Source organism: Saimiri boliviensis, chromosome 2 (assembly GCF_048565385.1).
Source record: "Saimiri boliviensis isolate mSaiBol1 chromosome 2, mSaiBol1.pri, whole genome shotgun sequence".
NCBI lineage: Eukaryota > Metazoa > Chordata > Mammalia > Primates > Cebidae > Saimiri > Saimiri boliviensis.
Genome location: NC_133450.1, coordinates 98,731,587 through 98,754,829, shown reverse-complemented (window position 1 = coordinate 98,754,829; position 23,243 = coordinate 98,731,587). Strand labels below are relative to the sequence as shown.

Genomic DNA, 23,243 nt, shown 5'->3' with positions numbered 1-23,243 from the left:
ACATTGCTGAATAAAGTCAACAGAAAGACTCCCATCTTCTTCATTTATCTAATTCTGAAAAGGACTACCTCTAAGATGATAAGGATGAATGTTCTATAAAAATATGCTGCAGAGAATTGATCATATTAATCTTTATGACTGATAGTTCTGGAAATTTATTAATATCAGTTAAAGAGTAAATTTTTAGATCACAAAAACCCCTAAATCAAATAAACAACTATAAATAACTATAAATGTTCTGACCCTAGATAGTACTGGGATCTTCTAAGTTTAGTTTCAGTTATACACCAGCATTTTCTAAAGGAGAAAAATGTGAACAAAATAATACCTTTATCAACATGAATTTCTGCATTGGCTCATACCACTGAAGTAAAACAATTCCAGACTGTAAAGCTCCACAGAGGTATTTATGTCCCGTGTAAGGGTTTCTGACTGGAAAGAAATAAATAAAAAACCAGACACACTCAAAACACTGAATACTTTTATTGTATCTGTTAACTAGGATGACAAGAGTGGGAGGAAAATAAAAGAGACTGTGTCTATTCTTTTGGTTTCATTACCTTTTCCATTTTATTTTCTTATCTCAATTTTAAATTACATATGCTTACTTCTAAACAACTTTAATATACTAGGTTCTTAAACATAGGAACTTTTTAGAAGCACTAATATACAACCTAAAAAGCTGTTTTTTCTGTTCTTCCCTTCCTCTCTCCCTCTATTCCTCCATCTTTCCTTTTCTTTCTTTCTTTCTTTTTTAAGAGACAGGGTCGCCGGGCCCGGTGGTTCAAGCCTGTAATCCCAGCACTTTGGGAGGCCGAGGCGGGTGGATCACGAGGTCAAGAGATCGAGACCATCCTGGTCAACATGGTGAAACCCCGTCTCTACTAAAAATACAAAAAATTAGCTGGGCATGGTGACGCGTGCCTGTAATCCCAGCTACTCAGGAGGCTGAGGCGGGAGAATTGCTTGAACCCAGGAGGCGGAGGTTGCGGTGAGCCGAGATCGTGCCATTGCACTCCAGCCTGGGTAACAAGAGCGAAACTCCGTCTCAAAAAAAAAAAAAAAAAAAAGAGACAGGGTCTTGCTCTGTCACCCAGGCTGGAATGCAGTGGCACAATAATAGCTAACTGCAGCCTCAACCTCCCAGGCTCAAGCAATCCTCCCACATCAGCCTCCTGAGTAGCACAGACTACAAGTGTATGCCACCATGGCCAGCTAATTTTTCAATTGTTTAAAAAAAGAGATAGGGGTCTCACTATGTTGCCCAGGCTGGTCTTGAACTCCTGGGCTCAAATGATCCTCCCATTTTGGCCTCCCCAAAAAGCTGTTTCTTAGTAAACTGATTGAAAGAATGAGTTCTGACAAGGTCTAGGAGGCAAATGAAATGCATCTTGGTATAGTGGTGTACAGATGTCTACCTAAGATGAAAATAATTTATCTTGTATGTATTAATTCATCTTGACCTTCATTGACTCAAATCTACAAAAATTCATACTGCTCTTTCCTTCTCCCCAATTTGATTTCCACTGATAATTATAATCACTGATTACAAGAACAGCTATTTGCATTAATCTCTAAAGTATTTTATGAGTTTTTATCTTAGATTATAAGCTTCTAGGCCTTTTGTGCATCACAGATCTTGGGAATCTGATAACAGATATTGATATGATTCTTCCTAGAAAAATAATCATATAATGTGCTTATATTTATAGCACATTTGTGGTTAAATGTTTTTGTTTTAGAGTATGGACTATGCTGTGAAACTATTATGTGGCCCAAAGATCATTGAGTAATTTCAAACAATGTGTAAGATCAAACAAAAGAATACATAGGAAATTAGGAACCCAAGATCTGAAGTCACTGAACCTGAATCTGATTCCTAAGTTCTGTTACTTACCAGTGACATAATCAGTATTATGGAGTTAAGGTTTAAACGAGACAATTATGTACTAAAAAATTTAACCTCACCCAAAAAAGACTTCTGGTGACTGTCCTGCTTCTGGAGGGTGACTGCTAAGTCTTTGGAATGTCACACTTGACAGGATTTAAAGGTCTAGGAGGTCACTGGATAATGTAACAATTAATGATTTAGGATGGGACTGGCCACACTGGATAGTCTTAATGTGAGGGCTGGTCATGCCAGAAATACCAAAAATGTGATTTTGGGTGGGGGCTTTGGGTCATGCAGCATCAGATAACCTCTAGAGGGGCTGCATATTGAGATCAGCAAGATGGTTATCAATGTCTTTGTGATGAAGCCCCAGTAACAACTCTGAACACTGAGGTTCAAATAAGCTTGTGGTTGGCAATGGTTGTGTGTACTGCCACATAACAATGCTGGAAAAGTAATGCTATCCGCTACTCCAAAGGGAGAGGACAACAGAAGCTCCACATTTGGTACTTTTCCTGGACTCTGCCCTATGTACTTCCTCCCTTGGCTGATTTTAATCGGGATCTTTCCATGTTCTAAACTGTAATCATAACTAGGAGTACAACTGCTTTCAGTAAGTTGTGTGATACCTTCTAGTGGATTTTTTTTATTCTGGGGGTAGTTTTGGGAATCTCTCAACTTGCAGTTGGTATCAGAAGTGAGGGTGTTCTTGCATGAACTGTTCCCTCTAACTTCATAGTCGGCTCAACTCCTGTTAAACATGTTCATAAAACAGTGGTAGTAACTAGTAGATGGCTAACGTTAAATCAGTGAAAGCTAGAATATTAGCAAAGATACAGTCTCAGGAAACTATGCTTTGAGAAAACATGAACGTTGTTATTTCTAAGCATTTCTATGCGATCTATATTCTTGTATTTCAATTCAATGACAGCTTAACTTCCTACTAAAAACCAATCTTAAAAATCTACCCTCCTCCTTTCTATCTGATTCCATAAGACTCTTCAGGTAATTTTGAAGATGTTCAAAGTTTTAACCATTCAGTTTGAGAAATACCATTTACTCACCAATGCAACATTTGTGGCAGCCTTTTGTATCAGGAATCTTTGTTGTTAAAGCAAATTTTCTGAAAACATAAGACAATATAAATGCACTCTACAGCAGTGGTTGTAATACAGTGATTTGTAAATCGGTTGCATCAAAATCAGGCAGAAAGGAGCTTAAAAAAACTGTCTTGGAGCCTGACTCCACACTATCTGATCTAGGACTGAGGAAGGGCCTGATACTCTGTATTATAAAATTTCCACAGTTGATTCTCATGGTCAAGTTCAGAAAACATTAAGCTTTTCTAGATGTAATACACTTTAGTGTAAACTACCTTTGAAAATTAAGACAAAGTGTTTTACTGGGCAAGGAATACTGGCTATTTTTAAAATAAACACTAATTCCCCTCATTCAGTAGAATCAAAATGATATTTTGTACCTTGGTAGTATGCGGTCTGGAAACCTATGAGTTTGAATATGGGCAGCTAATCCTGGTTTTCTGGCATGTTCAAACAAAGCTATAAGATTGTGAGAGTAGAGTTGAAAGGTTTTTCCTATAAAAGAAAAACAGGTTGCCTTTTTAAGGATCATTTACAGAAGAGAAATACAATTTTCGAGAAAAAGAAAACATAATTACCTTCTAAAATGAGGAGTCCAGTAATGTTCAAAAAGCCAAGCAAAATAGAAAAACACATACAAAAAACCCTCAGTTAATACTATTTTGAAAGACAATAGATAAAATGTTTTAAAATTAATATATAATTTTAATTCATAATATATAAATTAGGTACATTGTGACTAATAGGTGATCTAGGCAGACTAAACCTTAATGATGCCAGCAAAGAAAAAGAAAATGTTAAACACTGTTGTACAAAAATCTTATGTTACAGATTGAGTTACAATGATGTACATGTGATTTTTTTTTTTTTTTTTTTTTTTTTGGGACGGAGTTTCGCTCTTGTTACCCAGGCTGGAGTGCAATGGCGCAGTCTTGGCTCACTGCAACCTCCGCCTCCTGGGTTCAGGCAATTCTCCTGCCTCAGCCTCCTGAGTAGCTGGGATTACAGGCACGCGCCACCATGCCCAGCTAATCTTTTGTATTTTTAGTAGAGACCGGGTTTCACCTTGTTGACCAGGATGGTCTCGATCTCTTGACCTCGTGATTCACCCGCCTCAGCCTCCCAAAGTGCTGGGATTACAGGCTTGAGCCACCGTGCCTGGCGCATGTGATTATTTTAATACAATATGAAAAATTCTATAAAGCTATCTTATCATTATTTCTCTGAGACAGACCTATTTATCAAGAACTTAGCAAATTACCTTGGATTAAAAATCAATTGTGAATGAAGTCTTAAATACAACAGACTGAAATACTTAAAAAGTAAAACCAACCAATATTATAAGCCACGATACAAGGGTAACACGGCTATTTCATATAATAAAAAATACGGCTGTATTAAACAAGAGGGATGGATACGGTAAGCATCTTCTGATTTCTCATTACATATGGTATGATAATATATAACAATACAAAACAATATTTATTATTAAACATACATATATATACACACACACATACACAGTTGTATCTTCAACAAAATTATATGTGTTTTCTTAGAACAGAAATATTCTGCCTAAACACTAACCACCCTTCCTTTCTCTACTTCCTCTATACATAGTTTGCTACCCAGCTAGCCAGGCAGCTAGACACACACATACATGTATGTGAATGCTTTCTCTTATTGAGCTTTGCTACTTAAGATGTACCCTGTGTAATCTTTAAGCTTATTTTCCAAAACAAGTATGAATAGGGATAAAAGCAGTAAAAGAGTTAGAGAAAAGTTTCTATGTATACAATTCATAATTGTTAACTCAAACAGAATTGGCTTTATTTTCATAACAGTAATATGTTAATATTTTACCAAACAAAAGTAAAAAGAGGTTTGGAGGAATATTCTCTTGAGGACCCCAGCTTTTTAGAAGCTGTTTAACACACAATCAAATACATGTTCTCCATAAACAGTGTCATGACAGCTCAAATATAGATTCTTAAAAATCTCTATTATAGAGAAATAATAATAAACTATCTTGTACTCTACTACCAAATGAAAGCAATCAGTAAACTTCTTGGTAGTCATTTAAATGTAAAATATAATATTTTTTTCACAGATTAAGAGTTAAAAAAAAAAAAAAAGCTTATAACACCACCTATCCACCCATTTACCCCTAATAATAACCTACAAAAACAGGTTACTCTGGAATCTTGTTTAGCAGACTTTAAAGAATCAGTCCAAGACAGTTAACATGTGTCCAGAAAAACATGAATGTCACCAGCAATCACCCATATAAGACTACAGTTTACTAAGCACTCTGGATATTATCTCATCTAACTTTTACAACCTCATGAGGCTGTATTATTATCCCATCATCCTTATTTTATAATTAAGATAAATGAGGTGGAGAGAGAGTGACTTGCTCAAGATGGCAGAGAAAGAAGAGTGTGATCCTCTGCTTCTTTCCTGTTACTTCCCAAAGGAGGGCATAAGCCGTGATAGCGATGGTGGAGGAGGCTGAGTGGAAGAGAATGGCCACTGGTGGTAAGCACTGTGATACCCTTCAGGTGTTTAGATGCTGGATGGGTTTGGAAAGTGCAGCCTTAACTGAAGACAGGATCCCTTCCCAAAGTTTCTTCCCATTCTAGGTGGGTTGCAAATATCCACAAGTCCCAGAGTTACTATCTTAGATTGGTCATCCATAATTACAAATAACATTTAAAAATAATGCATATTAAAATTCGATTTCTCTGCTTATCTGTGGTTTATTTTTCATCATCACATACATACCTGATAATGACATTAAAGTATTATTGATAACATACAGCCAAGTACACTTCCGTGGAAATAACTAAGAAAAAGAAAAATAAGATAATTAAGATTCTCTCATTGTCATTATTTTAATCTCTTAAATTAAAATACTATCTGAAATAGTATAAAATACTATCTGAAATAGTATACTATCTAAAATAGTATTAAAATAACTATTTTCTAACACTCACGTAATTACTAAATCCTTAGGAAAAAAAATCTTTCAACATGAACATGTAAAGAGTACAATTTTACCCCTTTAAATATTTAAATCATAAAAATTAAAATTGGGGCCGACCAGATTGATTTAAATTGATACTTCTTTATTCAATTTGTCTAAATTAATTTTTTTTTTTTGAGACAGAGTCTTGCTCTGTCGCCAGGCTGGAGTGCAGTGGCGCAATCTCGGCTCACTGCAACTTCCGCCTCCTAGGTTCAAGCAATTCTCCTGCCTCAGTCTCCTTAGTAGCTGGGACTACAGGTGTGCGCCACCATGCCCAGCTAATTTTTATATTTTAGTAGAGACAGGGTTTCACTATGTTGGCCAGGATGGTCTCAATCTCTTGACCTTGTGATCTGCCCACCTCGGCCTCCCAAAGTGCTGGGATTATAGGTGTGATAAATTAATTTCTTGAGTTAAAACGCCTAATTACCTGTTCCATTGTTGCTTCATGTAGCTCATTGAGATTCAGTGTGTAAATACCATCTTCAGTTCCAAAAATAATGTACTGATCTAAAATAGTTGAGATAAATTACCAGAATATAGTATCATCTTCTGAAATCATTCACTAAAATAATGACTTAACATTGTAATGGCCACCTATCCATCTAAAATAATTTGCCACCTATCCATCTAAAATAAAACTATTTTCCAAAATCACCTTCTTTACTTCTTTCCCCAATTCCTTTATTTTTTTATTTATTTATTTTTTTGAGACGGAGTCTTGCTCTGTCACCAGGCTGGAGTGCAGTGACGCAATCTTGGCTCACTGCAACCTTCGCCTCCTGGGTTCAAGCGATTCTTCCACCTCAGCCTTCCAAGCAGCTGGGACCAGCCTGGCTAATTTTTTTGTATTTTTAGTAGAGATGTGGTTTCACCATGTTGGCCAGGATGGTCTCGATCTCTTGACCTCGTGATCCACCTGCCTCAGCCTCCCAAAGTGCTGGGATTACAGGCGTGAGCAATTCCTTTATTTTTTAAAAGCAGATATATTCCATGTTAGACTAACTCGCTCTGACTTTATCTTACTACATAACCCTGCCTTTCAACATAATTTTCGTATTTTAAGATTTTTAAATGATAGTTACACATTTTTGCAAGATGTCTCAAATATTCTTTTGACCAAGGAAACAAAAAGTTAATATAAATTATAAATCATGACACACCAGAAACAATGAGCACACCTAGTATCCAGATCTTGGTTTCTTTCTTTTTTTTTTTTTTTTGAGACGGAGTTTCGCCCTTGTTACCCAGGCTGGAGTGCAATGGCGCGATCTCGGCTCACCACAACCTCCGCCTCCTGGGCTCAGGCAATTCTCCTGCCTCAGCCTCCTGAGTAGCTGGGATTACAGGCACATGCCACCATGCCCAGCTAATTTTTTGCACTTTTAGTAGAGACGGGGTTTCACCATGTTGACCAGGATGGTCTCGATCTCTCGACCTCGTGATCCACCCGCCTCGGCCTCCCAATGTGCTGGGATTACAGGCTTGAGCCACCGCGCCCGGCCAGATCTTGGTTTCTAAATATTACTTTCTATTAAAAAGAATCAGAGCTTCTTAGAGAAAGACTGATTCAAATTCTGGGGCAAGAAAAGTAGATGTTGAGCATAGAAACTGTGCTGTGCCAGAAACTAAAGAAGTGCTAAAAAAATGATGAAGACATTTCAAACAAAAGAACACATATGTTCCCACTGCTCAAAAATTCTGGAACAATTTAAGTGTGAGAATAAATAACAGAGATAATCTCTCATGGAATAAAATAAGAATTCATAAGTTTAAACTGATAAATAAACAAATGAGTAGGTGGGAAAGAAGAGAAACTGTCAATGGATGTCAATGGATGCTAAACTGAGTGGGTGAAAGTGTGATGAGCAAGAGGATATTTATAAACATAATCTCAGTGCATCTCCATATTAATTACCTACGAATCAGAAAAGGAAAAATAGTAAACTGAGATTGGAGAAAGCTAATGAACACTACATTAACCAATGGATCAATATTAACATTGCTAGTATCCGGACAAGCTGATATCATGTATCTCCTGATATGATGTACTGAGAAGATGCACAATAACATTTCTGTGTTATTCCCATCAAAAATGCATAACCTGATTCAAGCATGAGGACTCATCATACCCCAATTAAGGGACATTTTACAAAATAAGTGGCCTCAAAAATGTTGAGATCAGAAGTTGAGGAATTGTTTTAGACTGAAAGAGACTAAAGAGATATGGAAGCTAACTGCAGTACATGATCTTGAATTAGATGATAGACTATTAGATAGATAAACAATTAAAATGGGATGGAGACTATAAAAATATTATTGGGACAACTAATATAATCCAACTATGGATTAGAAAGCAGTATTATGTGAATGATAAATTTCCTGATCTTTATAATTGTACTGCAGTTATATGATTCTTGTTCCTAGGAAATACACATAAAAGCATAAAGAGTACAGGATAGGAACATATTTCCAACTTATTCTCAAGTACTAAAAAAAAAGTATACATAGTGGCAAAACAAATGGGCAAAATTTGATGATTTTTGCCTGATGATTAAATATATAGGAGTTTCTTGCACTATTTGTATAATTTTTCTGTAAGTTTGAAATTATACCAATTAAACGGTTATGAACAAGGACAGCAACAACTTCAAATTCTTTAATAATTTTTTTTTTTTCATAATAGAAAAGGCACAGGCTAGGCACAGGCTCATGCCTGTAATCCTAGCACTTTGGGAGGCCGAGGCAGGAGGATTGCTTGAGTCCAGCCTGGGCAACATAATGAGACCCCATCTCTACAAAAAACTTAAAAAAAAAAAAATCAGCTGGAAGAGGTGGTACACACCTGTGGTCACAGCTATTTGGGAGTCTGAGGCAGAAGAATTGCCTGAACCCATGAGTTCGAGCTGCAGTGAACTATGATTGAACCACTGCATTCCAGCCTGGGAAACAGAACAAGACTCTTTCTCTAAAAAAAAAAAAATTGTATGCACGTATATTTTCCTCCATTATACTTTTTAATAGTGGTATTTAAAGCACATCATTATGACCTGTCTTTATTACTGTGTTTAAGTAGAAACAAGCATTTCCTGAAATCCTCTACTGACTAGTCTGTTTGCTAGTTTCAAGACACTGGGGTAGCCTTGTTTATTCCTTGCAACAAAGTGAATATTGGGAGTGATTTATGGTACAAAGGATCACACTGAATATCAGAGGTGTTAGGTTGAGAGTTTTCAAAGTCACATGGTAATGACAAGAGTGGGAATCCAAACCCAGATCTATTTGATAACAAATTTTTGCCTCTAAAAATGTTTCCTCACTTCAGAAACATAATCTAAATTTTAAAAGTTATTTCAATATCATTTCAGACTTACAGAAAAGTTGTAATAGTACAACTAATTCCTAAATAGCTGTAACACAAATTCCACAAATGCTGAACATTTACTGCTTCTGCTTGATCCTTCTCCTTACATAATTATTTTTTTGTTTTCTGAGCTGTTTAAGACAACTTATGAACATGATGCCTCTTCACTTTGAATTATTTGTGTACATTAAGGAAAAAAAGGTCATATAACCACAGGACATTAATACTTAAACAATAAACAACATAATCGATAATCTTTACTTATTCAGATTATAAATTGTCCCAATATCCCAATAATGTCCATTTATAGTAAAAGAAAATTCTAAATTAAGAATGTAATCAGTTGTGATTTCTCTTTAGTCCTTCAATCAAGAAGAGTTTCTTTCTTTCTTTTTTTTTTTTTTTAAAGACAGAGTCTTGCTCTGTCTCTCAGGCTGAAGTGCAGTGGTACAACTCGGCTCACTGCAACCTCCGCCTCCTGGGTTCAAGCCATTCTTGCCCCTCAGCCTCTTGAGTAGCTGAGATTACAGGTGCACACCACCACGCCTGGCTAATTTTTGTATTTTTAGTAGAGATGGGGTTTCACCATGTTGGCCAGGATGTTCTCAATCTCTTGACCTCGTGATCTGCCCTCCTTGGCATCCCAAAGTGCTGGGATTACAGGTGTGAGCCACTGCGCCTGGCCAAGAATAGTTTCTATACACTCCTAAATTTTAATGCCTTTAAACCAAAACCCTATTAACCTCTTTAGGTTGTTGTAGGTTCCTATACCATTAGGTTTCTAAAATTATATTTTTAAAGTAAACAACTTCAAGTCACTGATCACGATGATCCTTTCCCACAATAAATATTTTATTGGAAATGTACATGGAATTCAGACATTTTACCTTTTGTGTCAGGATGTATCCAGGATGTTGCACAATTAATTTTCAAAGGACAGCCATCAAAAACTTTCGAAAAGCATGCTCCCATCTTATTTATAAAGAAAGAAATGTTGACTTATTTGATTAGAAAATTTTATATATTCTTAGAAAATAGCTAACATCATTATGAAATGCCAAATTCACTTACTTGCATATGCTTGTGGTTTCATTCCAAAACAAAATTCACATTTTGACATAATTAATCCACTATTTTATGGCAAAAATATCAAATTTACCAAAAGATCTACATACATCAATGATATAGTCTAGGAATTTTAAGTTATTACTATTTTTTAGGACCGACAATTATTACTGTGAAACAGTGGATAATTTCATTCACTAACAGATTAACTCCATAATAGTCATAATGGACAAAAAGACTGATATTTATATCATACACTAGACTTCCATTGAATAAAAAAGGACAATGTATAAACCATCCCATTCACATGACTGGTTTCCATCCCATTCATGGGATCATGGGGTTCACATTCACAGGTAAGTCCCACTTACTGGCTAGGAGAAAAGCATTAATATAAGCTTCCCTGGTTCCTTTTCACTGTATATAGTCCAATGTGAAAATCACTTTCGGGGTAGAAAGATATTTAATCCACATAATGAAGAGGACACAGTACTATTAATATAATCATATTAAAATTAAACTGGCCTTTGCAGGCTAATCTGAGGATTCAACTGCCAGTATTTACAAAAGGTGAAACACTGCCAACTCTAATTCACCCACTCAAATTAGAATATATGATAATAATTTAGGAGATATCCAAATGCATCCAGTATCTTTGTATTTTATGGTATCTTAACTTTCTTTTTTTTTTTTTTTTTTTTTTTGAGACGGAGTTTCGCTCTTGTTACCCAGGCTGGAGTGCAATGGCGCGATCTCGGCTCACCGCAACCTCCGCCTCCTGGGCTCAGGCAATTCTCCTGCCTCAGCTTCCTAAGTAGCTGGGATTACAGGCACGCACCACCACGCCCAGCTAGTTTTTTTTTTGTATTTTTAGTAGAGACGGGGTTTCACCACGTTGACCAGGATGGTCTCGATCTCTCGACCTCGTGATCCACCCGCCTCGGCCTCCCAAAGTGCTGGGATTACAGGCTTGAGCCACCGCGCCCGGCCGGTATCTTAACTTTCAAAGGCTCAAGTACTTGACAGCCAATATACTGCTGCTTCTAAAGAGAGAGAAAAAAAAAGGCAAATAATTCACATAAAAATATTCCTTACCAGAACTTTTGGGGTGGGTGGAAGGCCATTGATGGCTGGTTTCTATGGGAAAAATAAATTTTAATAGTGTAAGATCTTCTAAGTCTTAAAAAAAATCTTAAGACATTTAGAAATTTGGTAACTTGAATTATTGAATTCAACAACCTATGCCTGTTGCATGATAAATATAGTAGTATTTACAACTAATCGCTAAATGCCTGTTATACCTACAGGGAAGTCTCGTTTGTCCTTTTTTCGTGGTAACTGTGGTGCTTGTGCTGATCCTTCTGTATTTTCACTCATCAGTTTTGAAATACCATCACCATTTCCTAAAGAGAGTCATGGTTAAAAGCTGAATGACCATACAAATAAGTACTTTCCTTGACAAATTATTTCCCTGTTCCCCCACTACTTGTCTCCCATTTGGATGATCATTGACTGGGGAATATTTTCTATTCTCAGGTAAGTTAATTTATCTTTGATGCCTTTCTCTAGATTCTACAGAGGTAGCACTCATCTTTAGCAGTGGTCTTAATACATGTTTGTCCATATCATAAAGAAAAAAAATCTGACCTACTGACACAGATATGCAAAGCTTTTTATAACTTAACTTCAATCCACCTTTTTAGTTGTTATCTTTCAGTATATATTCTTTAAGAACTCACAGTTTCACTATATTAGACTGCATAATTCAGATTTCCTGGCTTCAGTGAATTTGATTACTACTGAAGGCTCACCAAGCCCGTTAACATCCTGCAGGAAGGACCAGGTACGGTCGCTCACGCCTGTAATCCCAGAACTTTGGGAGGCCAAGGCAGGTGGATCACTTGACCGTAGGGAGTTGAGATCTGCCTGGGCAACATGGCGAAACCCTGTCTCTACAGAAAAAAAAAAAATCCTGCAAGACCTTACCTTCTTTATTCTCCACCTTTATTTATCTCCCTCAGAAATCTCTGGTCTTCTATTATAATCAGGTAATTATTTCAGGACACACTTATATAAGCTGTCTTTCCTGATGTTATGCATATGTGGGTATAACTTCTGCTATAGACTCTTGAAGTTCTGGATGGCAGACACATGCATTCACCCTTCCATATCTTCTAATAAGTATTTAGTAAGGGTTCACATTTGGATTGAAGTGAACTGAATCTATTTATAGCACATCCATGTGAAATGAAAGAGCCTTTACAAAGCTTTAAGATGTAATAGGATTGACTAAAGAAAAAAATATATTTTTTAATAGGAACAAATGATTTTCATTTCATTTTCACTTTGATTTATTCACCCAGGTAACAATATTTAGCCATATGTACTCCATGGCTGCTAATACTGCTAGCCATACCAATAGAGGAAGTCTCTGCCAAAGGCCCACAACTTGGGCTACTCTGTCTTCTGAGAATTTGGGGAGCTCTGTTCTCTGAATCAGGACAATGTTTTATGGTTGATGATTTTTCTTCATCCGGAAAGTTGTCCTCAGGGTAAATGCTTATCCTTGGCTAGTGGTACAAAGACAAAAAAGTACTTTAACAGTTAGTTATCATTAGGCATCAGAGTCTTTAGGGAAAGGGAATGCACCTTTTTTCTTTCTTCTATACAGTTTAATTCACTGGGGTAAGTGAGAAAAGTACGAGGTGATTTACTGCCCCAACACAACCATCAACTTGCCATGTGATTTTTAATCAGCCCTAATTCAAAACTGATAAAATTTTTATAACTAATATATCAACAATTCACAAAACAGTAACTAGAAACAATCAAGAAAAATGACTCCACTAACATGTCAAGCTATAATCATAAATAAGAGTGATAAATGATAAACTCTGTTGCCCCTCCATGTAGTCAAGTAATTTCTTCAGTAAGTAATAACTATTTTTGTCTTTTTCTTTAAATTGAGACGGAGCCTTGCCCTGTCACCCAGGCTGGAGTGCAGTTGTCTGATCTCAGCTCATTGCAACCTCCGCCTCCTGAGTTCAAGTGATTCTCGTGCCTCAGCCTCCCGAGTAGCTGGGATTATAGGCACACGCCACCATGCCCAGCTAATTTTTGAATTTTTAGTAGAGACAGGGTGTCATCATGTTGGCCAGGCTGGTCTCAAACTCCTGACCTCAACTCATCTGCCTGCTTCGGCATCCCAAAGGCTGGGATTACAGACGTGAGCCACCACGCCCAGCCGCATTTTTCTAATAGCTATTAAAAATATTGTATTTCTCATGAAATCTTCTTTATATATTTTACACCATCATATACTCCTTTTGAAGAAAACTGTATTCATCTAAAATACATTTAAGAAAATTTTGAAAAAAAACTCAACAATTATTAAAAAATTTAACTATTATTTAAATAAAGACTTAGTGTTCAAAATCATTAAGTAGCTCACCTTAGGAGGTAGGGGAGGTGGTACTGCACGTTTTGAGGTTGATCTAATAAAAAAAAATGCAATTTAGATGATGATAAAGGACCATAATCAAAAATACAGATATTATCAAATATGTATTAAATTAGTTTCTATACAGAGGATGTAAAAGACACATCACAATGCAGAGTATAAAATCTTTAGGAAGACCTAAAACCTCACTCATATTGTCAAATTGTATTAGTATGTCAATAAAATAAATACTTTAGGCTGGGTGCGGTGGCTCAGGCCTGTAATCCTTGCACTTTGGGAGGCTGAGGTGGGCAGATCATGAGGTCAAGAGATCAAGACCATCCTGGCCAACATAGTGAAACCCTGTCTCTACTAAAAATACAGAAATTGACTGGGTGTGGTGGCATGCGCCTTATAGTCCCAGCTACTCAGGAAGCCGAGGCAGGAGAATCGCTTGAACCTGGGAGGCAGAGGTTGCAGTGCGCCAAGATCACGCCACTGCACTCCAGCCTGGTGACACAGCAAGACTCCGTCTCAAAAAAAAGATTTAAAAAAGTGGACACAAAGTCTTATTTTACTTTATGGTTATGCTTTGCTGTATTTCATAGGTAATAAAAACTAAATTAACTTCTTAGCAAAAACTTGATTCAGATTTTTAGAGCTGGGACCCATAGATTTAAGTGGATATATCATCAAACCTTTTGCTACTCAAAGTATGGTCCTCAAACCAGCAGAACTGGCATCACCTGGGAACTTTGCCAAATGTACTCCTTACACCTACTGAATAAGAATCTTCCTTTTAATAAGTTCTCCATGTCAAGAAGTTTGAGAAGCACTTAACTAGTCCACTGGTCCCACACACTTATCCACAGTCATTGCAATAAATCAGGAGGCTTTCAGGATTCTTAGATCCAGACCCAAAGACTGTATTCTATACCAGAGGTTGGCAAACTTTTTCTACGAAGGGCCAGAGAGTAAATATTGTAGGCTTTGCGAGGCATACAATAGTTTTAACTATGGAACTCTGATGTTATAGTATGAAAGCAGCCATATATGATACATAAATGAATGAGCATAGTTATATTCTAACAAACTTATTTATGGACACGGAAATTTGAATTTCACGCAATTTTTATGTGTAAGAAAATACTATTATTCTTTTGATTTCTTTTCAACCATTAAAATTGTATTATCATTCTTAGTTTGTGGACTGCCATAGTCTGTTAACCTCAGACATACAGGCCTAACGTGGGAACCTAGGAATCTGTATTTCTAAAGAGCTCTATAGGCAACTGCAGGGCACAGATAAGTTAAGAACAACCAGGAAGGCCAGCCCCCTCACTTAATTGCTGAGGTAACTACACTGGAGAGACAAAAGTGGGGCTTTCTAACTCCAATACACTACTTTTTTCCCATGATATCATGTGACTCACCTTTTAGTAAATTACCATTACGTAGCATATTCTGATTAAAACAAAACAAAAAACCTTAATGATCAATACATGATGCTTTTTGGTAAAAGTCAAAAGCTTTACCTTGATTAAAGGCATAATGTAACTTTTTCAAGAATGCAAATTAAAGCTTATTAGAATAAATCACATGCCCCTACTCTTCTTATGTAATCAAATAAAATACAATTATTAAATTAGAAAACAACTTACTTGCCAGTATTTGTACCATCAACAAAAGGATTCCACTGTAACATGAAATTTGGGTCTGATGACAATCCCTTTAAAGATACAGTTTAAAATGTTACTTTGTTTAACAGATATTAACCATTTTATCTGATTCAAGAAAACATTCCAGTGTCATAATTATTAATCACCTTGGCATTCTATCAATTTTTTAATCTCCAGCTAGATTTGCTTTGTCATTTGACATATTTAGGTCAATGATTCATTATGAGTTGACTTGAACTTAAGAAATTCCATAAACATACTAAATGTAGCTTCAAATGTGACAAATCTTCTTTATCAATATGTGAGTATATTCCAAAACAAACAGTAAAAGAAAATAACTGAATTATCAGTCTCATTACTCCATTAGCATAGAGAACTAAATATCATATTACTAAACTGTCACAAATTTATTAGTGCTACTTTTTCCTGTTAGCGTGGAAACTGGGGCTTTATCATGCACCAACGTTTACGGTAAGAAGAGCACAACTTCTAAACATTAAGAATGAACTCAGTAGGCTAGGTTAGGCTAACTCTTATAGTATTGTGCTTTTTTCCTTTTATTTATTCTTTTTTAATTTTTTTTTTAAGACAGGGTTTCACCATGTTGGTCAGGCTGGTCTTGAACTCCCGACCTCAGGTGATCTGCCCGCCTTGGTCTCCAAAATGCTTGGATTACAGGCGTGAGCCACCTTGCCTGGCTCCTTTTATTTATTTATTTTGAGATGGAATCTTGCTCTGTCACCCAGGCTGGAGTGCAATGGCTTGATCTTGGCTTACTGCAACCTCTACCTCCTGGGTTCAAGTGATTCTCCCTGCCTCAGCCTCCTGAGTAGCTGAGATTACAGGAACATGCCAACACGCCTGGCCAATTCTTCTATATTTAGTAGAGATGGGGTTTCACCATGTTGGCCAAGCTGGTCTAGAACTCCTAACTTCAGGTGATCCGCCCACCTTTGCCTCCCAAAGTAGTGAGATTACAGGCGTGAGCCACTGCACTTGGCCACTTTTTTCCTTTTAGATAAGGAAAGAAGTAACTAAACGTAACTTTAAAATAGAAGCAACAGTTTAAAAAGAAGCTATATTAACAAATAAAATATATTTTAAAAAGTAAGGCAATACAGAATGTAGGATTTACTATAAACCAAACATAATCAGTTTAAAAAAAAAAAAAGGTCCTGAAGGCTTAAAACGAATCAAATTCTGTGTATTTAATAACATGTAAACCCTTCAAAAGACTAAGGAGGTTAGAATGAATGGCTGAAACTGTATATTACATTTTGCTCTAGTAAAAATAAAACTATAAACTCTTAAAAACTTTAATATAGAAAAAATTATCAAGATTAATGCTTAAAAGAATGTATCACTCTGTTTCCTGATCAAAGTACAACTCAAAAAAAAGTTTTCTCAAATCTTAATGTAAAAATAATGTTTTAAAAATTAATTCTTACCATTTCATCCCGTGCTTCTGTTTCTTTTCTCAGAGGAGGTTCAAATTGTAATTTGTCAACTGCAAAATATATAACAAGCATGTACAAGCTCAGCATCTCAAAGGGCTGATCTCAGAAATGTAATGACGAGTTTGTATATAGGGTGAGGGAGGGAGAAAGAAGAGGGGAAAGAAGAGAAGACAAAAATATCTTATTTTTTTTACTACTAGAGTACCTCTTTGTTATGCATACCAAAAGTAAGTAACAAACTGGGTCTTCCTAACATCTCTACTTAATTGTTGGTTGGAATCAGGAAATTACACAAACAGTTCTTTTTGTATAGAAGACATTTTAAAAAATTCATTTAAAGTAAATGACTAAGTGAAAACTTTAAGAATTTTCTCTATGCTGTAGACTGTTTTGAGACAGTTTAAGCTATAGCTTCATGGCAGAGATGAACTAAGAAAACTACCTATAAATTATCGAAAAAGAACAAACGACTTCTGTCAAATTAAATGTCACAATGGCATTCAGGAATCTGATATATTTTGCTAAATATGTATTTTTATTTTGTTTGGTCTAGTCATACTGACTTCAGAATTATTGAAAATATTCAAAGACTAACTTCTTTTGTATAAAATGTTCTGGTTGGGCGCGGTGGCTCACGACTGTAATCCAGGCACTTTGAAGGCCAAGGTGGGCAGATCACCTGAGGTCAGGAGTTCAAGACCAGCCTGACCAACATGGTGAGGCTGTCTTTATTTATTGAATAAAAATAATAATAATAATAAAATAAAATGTTCTAAAACAGAGAAAAGGAGGGTTTATTACTTCCTTATAAAGTATTTAAAATTAAAAATATTTAAAATCCAATGTGACTAAAAGCCCCCCAATTTTTTTTAAACACTCATACTTGCATCATAGAGATGCAAAATTCCTAAATACAATCTTAGCAAACAAAATTCTTTTAAAAAGCACTTTCAAATATGATCCAGTTGTCCTTATCCCTAAAAACAAGACTTGTAAAAAGCAAATACAAAGCACTGACATAATTTATCATATTAAACAAAAACAGCATGTCATAAATTTTTCAACAGTTGGAAAGTATTACATAAAATATAGTATCTACTTTAAAAAATCTAAAATAAAAAGTCCTTTGTCATTAATGACTTATTTAACATAATTTTTAAAAATCTGAATTCAAGAACTACTACCATAATTCATAAAGAGCTTCTTTAGTCTTTTGAAACAGAGATGAGCTAAAGTTTGTTTTTGTGACAACCAGAACCACTGGCAAGCAGGCCTAGAAATACATTATAAAAGGCATAAATGTGAAAATATTACTTTTTTTTCTTTTTTTGAGATGGAGTCTTGCTCTGTCGCCCAGGCTGGAGTGCACTGTCACAATCTCAGCTCACTACAACCTCCACCTCTCAGGTTCAAGCGATTCTCCTGTCTCACCTTCCTGAGTAGCTGGGACTACAGGCATGGGCCACCATGCCCAGCTAATTTTTGTATTTTGAGTAGAGATTGCGTTTCACCATGTTGGCCAGGCTGGTCTGGAACTCCTGACCTTAGGTGATCAGCCCGCCTAGGCCTCCCAAGGTGCCAGGATTACAGGTATGAGCCACCATGCCCGGCCATTTTTAAATAACAGAAATTGGGCTTACCCTTCTGTATAAACAACTATCTACATGTAACACTTATATGTCTGCATGTTTGTGTGTGTACAAACTAAAGCAAATGTTTAGAGGCAATGCACTATAGACACCACAGGGCTGTTATTCTTAAAGGAAGAAAATACATGGTATCAAGAGCCTTATTTACCCTGATTTACTGCTTGGGGGCACTTTCCAAACTAGTACACAAGGAAATGGAGCCCAAAGAGAAAGTAACAGTCTTAAAAGGTGAAGGGAACAATGATTTGAATTTGGGGCTGCTTAGAGAGAGTGCACAATAACAGAAATAAGAAAGCTGTATAAAGGAGGAACTCCAAAAATATGCAAAGAGGTTTCCTTAAGTCTTTGGCTGAATACCAAGAGCAAGACTATGCAAGGTATCTCAGAAAATAGCCAACAGAGCACTGTGAGCTTCTGGAGATCCCACAGTACCAGGAAAAATATCTGGCTTTTTACCAGAGGAAAGACCTTGCTGAATACTAAAACCTGACATAAGCCTTGAAAGGATTAAGTAGACATACCAGGTAATTAACTCTTTAAAGAAAGAGGATAAAATCCAGATGCTCAAAAATGTATTACATTGTCCAAGATACAATAAAAAAGACAGGTGAAGAAGCTAGAAAATAGAAACCATAATTGGTTGAAAACAAATTAATAAAAACAAACTTAGAGGTGACAAAGGTGTTAAAATTAGCAGACAAGAATTTCAAAACAGCTATTATAAATATGTTCAAAGATTTAAGAGAAAAGATAGATACAGTAAGTGAGTAGACAGAATACCTCAGTAGAAAAACAGAAATTATATATATGTGTACATGTATACAGGTATATTACATATATGACTGGAAGTCTAAATCCAGAAAAACCTTGGCTGAAATAAAATTGACTGAATAGGCTTAACAGTAGACTCAACACTAAAAAAGATCAATGAGCTTCAAGTCAGGGCAACAGAAACAAAACTAAAGTACAGTGGAAAAAAAACAACAAACAACAAAACAAACAAATAAAAAACAACTTATGTGTGGATAAAGGGAGAAGATAGGGAGAGCAAAGCCTCCATGACCTGTGGACAACATCTGGTGTTCCAACATATATAACTGGAGTCCCAGAAGCAGAGGAGAGAGACTGGGGCAGAAATTTTGAATAAACAGTGATCAAGCATTTTCCAAACTTGATGAAAAATATTAACCTACATATCTAAGAGGCTCGATGAACCCAAGACAGAACACCAAGAAAAAATGCAGTTAGACACATCACAAATTGCTTACAAACAAAAAACCCACAAAAATTTCATACTGCAGTACCTCATCTCTTTTTTTTAAAAACTGAGTTGATGTCATGAATTGGGTTCTAATTGGCAGCTTTAAAAAATATTGATGTAGAAGAACATACAGGTATGTTATACTTCAGGTTTTTTTCCCCCCAAAATGTTATTCTGTCAATATAGGCTTTTATTTGGTAATTATATGTCTATTTTTAGGATGAATACACCTACTTGGGAAATCTCTGATTACTTCTCTGGAAATAGAAACACTTGTCTCTCTACAACTGTTACTAAGGAGATTTGTAAGACAGTACAGATGATTCCTAACTGATGAAGGCTTGACTTACAATTTTTCTGACTTTCTGGTGGTACAAAATTGATATGCATTCAGTAGAAACTGTACTTTGAATTTTGATCTTTTCCCAGACTAGTGACATGATATGATACTCTCTTGAGATGCTGGACAGCGACAGCAAGCCACAGCTCCCAGTCAGTTACCCTAAGGTTAAGTATTCTGAGCCTGTTTAAGACGGCTGGGCTAAGTTATGATGTCTCGTAGGTTAGGTGTGTTTAATGTTTTTTTGACTTATGGTATTTTCTTTTCTTTCTTTTTTTTTTTTTTGAGACAGAGTTTCGCTCTTGTTACCCAGGCTAGAGTGCAATAGCACGATCTCGGTTCATCGCAACCTCCGCCTCCCAGGTTCAGGCAATTCTCCTGCCTCAGCCTCCTGAGTAGCTGGGATTACAGGCACGCGCCACCATGTCCAGCTAATTTTTTGTATATTTAGTAGAGACAGGGTTTCACCATGTTGACCAGGATGGTCTCGATCTCTTGACCTCGTGATCCACCCGCCTCGGCCTCCCAAAGTGCTGGGATTACAGGCTTGAGCCACCGCGCCCGGCCTGACTTATGGTATTTTCAACTCACAATGAGTTTATTAGGACGTAACCCCATCGTAAATCAGGGAGCATCTGTACATCTTACTCAAAATTTCTATTGCCTTTATCACTCTTAGCCTTCAGGCAAGATAAAAAGGACAAATGGAAATCTCAAACTGAAGTTGGTTAAACTTTCAGAAATCCTGAGACTTCCTTAGCCTAAAGGGTTTTTCGTTGTTGTTTTTCTCCTTTGCCCGAATGACAAGTGAGGGCAATTCCCCTGGAGCTCGTTAACTCTCTCTCAATGAACCAAAATCTGAGCATCCTATACATTTGGAAATACTGCCACCAACTCAAGTTTCTATGTTTATTATATCTCCAGTTATTAACTGGAACTCAATGTACATACAGTTTTCCATTCAAACAGGTTCAGGAAGTATTTCCTCTAAAGCAACCTTTACATTAAAATTCAGAGATGGTCTTCTGGAAAACTGCCCTCTAACCTCAATAAATAGAATTTGGCCAGGCACTGTTAATAACTAATGCAATGGTAAAATAGGGTGTTGATCCCCGTATTAATGTCTCTCAAACATAGAGATGTAAGCCAATCTTAAATCACTGGAAGACTGTCCCAGCAGGACACCTCAAAAAGAGGTGACAAGGAATCCTTCTAAAGCAGATGACTACAAAAAGAAGAGAGCTTCCACTCAAGTCAGATGGAAGTGGAAGGTCTACCCAAGACCCATGGAAAGATAACTGCAGCCACTGGTTGTCTTACTTTAAACTGTGGCAATAGAACTTTTTCTTAGTCACATTCCCTACCTTTTGGTAGCTGGAGATTTTGGACTACTGACAGATGCTTGTTACTTCTTAATTACAGAGTCCCTATTCTTACTATTGCCCTTTGCAGCCTTAGTCAGTCTGGGGTATGAGTCTAATACCTGGCTGAAATTTACTCATGAGTCAACTAAAATTATACAATTAAACTAACTGTTAGGCTTATACTCTTTGTGAATACCTCCTACTTTCCCTTGGTGCCAATTTCATGTAATCAGTTTGTTTCCAAGGTAATTGGGCTCAACCACTAATATACTCTTCAGATGACCCCCACCCCCGGCAAAAAATAAGGTAATTTAGCCAATACACTCATATCTGAATCAGACTGAGAAAGTAAGAAATCTGCCTTGTCATTCAACAGGCTGACAGAACAGACACAAATCCAAATGCAGAGTCAACAAGAAATAATATTTCTCCCAAGGACATTTTGCATATGTAAAGTTTCATATAATGACCCTCTCTGAGTTATACCGCTTTCTAACTGAGAAATCTCTCTCTCTAAAATCAATGACTGCCAGAAACATTGCTCTGTGAAATCATGTTTAGAATGAATCATCCTATTCTTGCCTGGCCTAAATCACTGACACAGAGAAACAGACTAAATTTCCAATCCAGATGCAGAGCTTCAAATAAAGGCATTTCTGAACACAACACTTCAACAAGTTTCCAAGGAAACACACTCTGAGTTTACTTTTACAGTAGAGACCTGATGTTCACCCTTTCATACACATTCCTACTTTGCTTTAAGTCATCACTTAAATTTCACCCGAACTTTATTCTTTCCAAAATCCTGTACTTCTTTTCTCCTGTTTGATGAAATCCTGAATGATTCAGTTCCTCTGGTGTGTGTTCTCCGTCACTGCAAGGAGTCAATAAACCTGACTTTGCTGGACTACACATTTGTCCCTGCTGGTCTTAGACTGATTGGGTGTGGTTCATAATAATCATTTATGTCCACTGAAAATAAATGGTAAGAATGCTTACAGTAGTCATAACAGCCAAAAACCAGAAATGAATCAAATGGTCATCAACAGAAGAACAGATAAATTGTGGTATGGTCATACAATGGAATATTACAGTATAGTGAAAACTGAACTATTGCTACACATGATTCTAAAAGCCATAATGTTGAGTAAAAGAAGCCAGGAACAAAAGGGTGCTTTTTGAATGACTCCATTTACCTGAAGGTCAAGTTCAGGTAAAAGCCAATTTATGTGACAGAGATCAGAATAGTGATTAGCCTGGGCAGAGGGAGGGCAGGGGAGTATAGAATTTAAGAATACTGATGGAAAGGTTCCTGTAAGGAAGCCTTCTGAGATTCTGATAATGTTCTATACTTGTATTTTTAGCTGGGTGGTAGTTACATGAGTATACATATTTAAAAATTCATCCTGGAGCATGCCTTTTTTTTTTTTTTTTTTTTTTTTGAGACAGAGTCTTGTTCTGTCGTCAGGTGCCAGGCTGGAGTGCAGTGGTGCGATCTCAGCTCACTGCAACTTCCGCCTCCCAGGTTCAAGCAATTCTCCTGCCTCAGCCTCCTGAGTAGCTGGGACTACAGGTGCATGCCACCACACCCAGCTAATTTTTTTTT

The 23,243-nt window shown here is 36.6% G+C and overlaps 1 protein-coding gene across 5 annotated transcripts in view; it reads right to left on the bottom strand.

The window, feature by feature from the left end:
• Positions 1-23,243, bottom strand: part of MAP4K5 (mitogen-activated protein kinase kinase kinase kinase 5) — a 118,889-nt gene that overhangs the window by 14,759 nt on the left and 80,887 nt on the right. For all 5 annotated transcript variants that reach the window (XM_010341094.3, XM_074393951.1, XM_074393952.1 and 2 more), the window contains 12 exons: positions 17,015-17,073; positions 15,549-15,616; positions 13,900-13,942; positions 12,865-13,018; positions 11,754-11,851; positions 11,544-11,585; positions 10,271-10,355; positions 6,450-6,529; positions 5,776-5,836; positions 3,372-3,486; positions 2,956-3,014; positions 329-432 (listed from right to left, as the gene is read on the bottom strand). In XM_010341094.3, the coding sequence (XP_010339396.1) occupies positions 329-432; positions 2,956-3,014; positions 3,372-3,486; positions 5,776-5,836; positions 6,450-6,529; positions 10,271-10,355; positions 11,544-11,585; positions 11,754-11,851; positions 12,865-13,018; positions 13,900-13,942; positions 15,549-15,616; positions 17,015-17,073 (968 nt within the window). The remainder of the gene's footprint in view (positions 1-328; positions 433-2,955; positions 3,015-3,371; positions 3,487-5,775; positions 5,837-6,449; positions 6,530-10,270; positions 10,356-11,543; positions 11,586-11,753; positions 11,852-12,864; positions 13,019-13,899; positions 13,943-15,548; positions 15,617-17,014; positions 17,074-23,243) is intronic.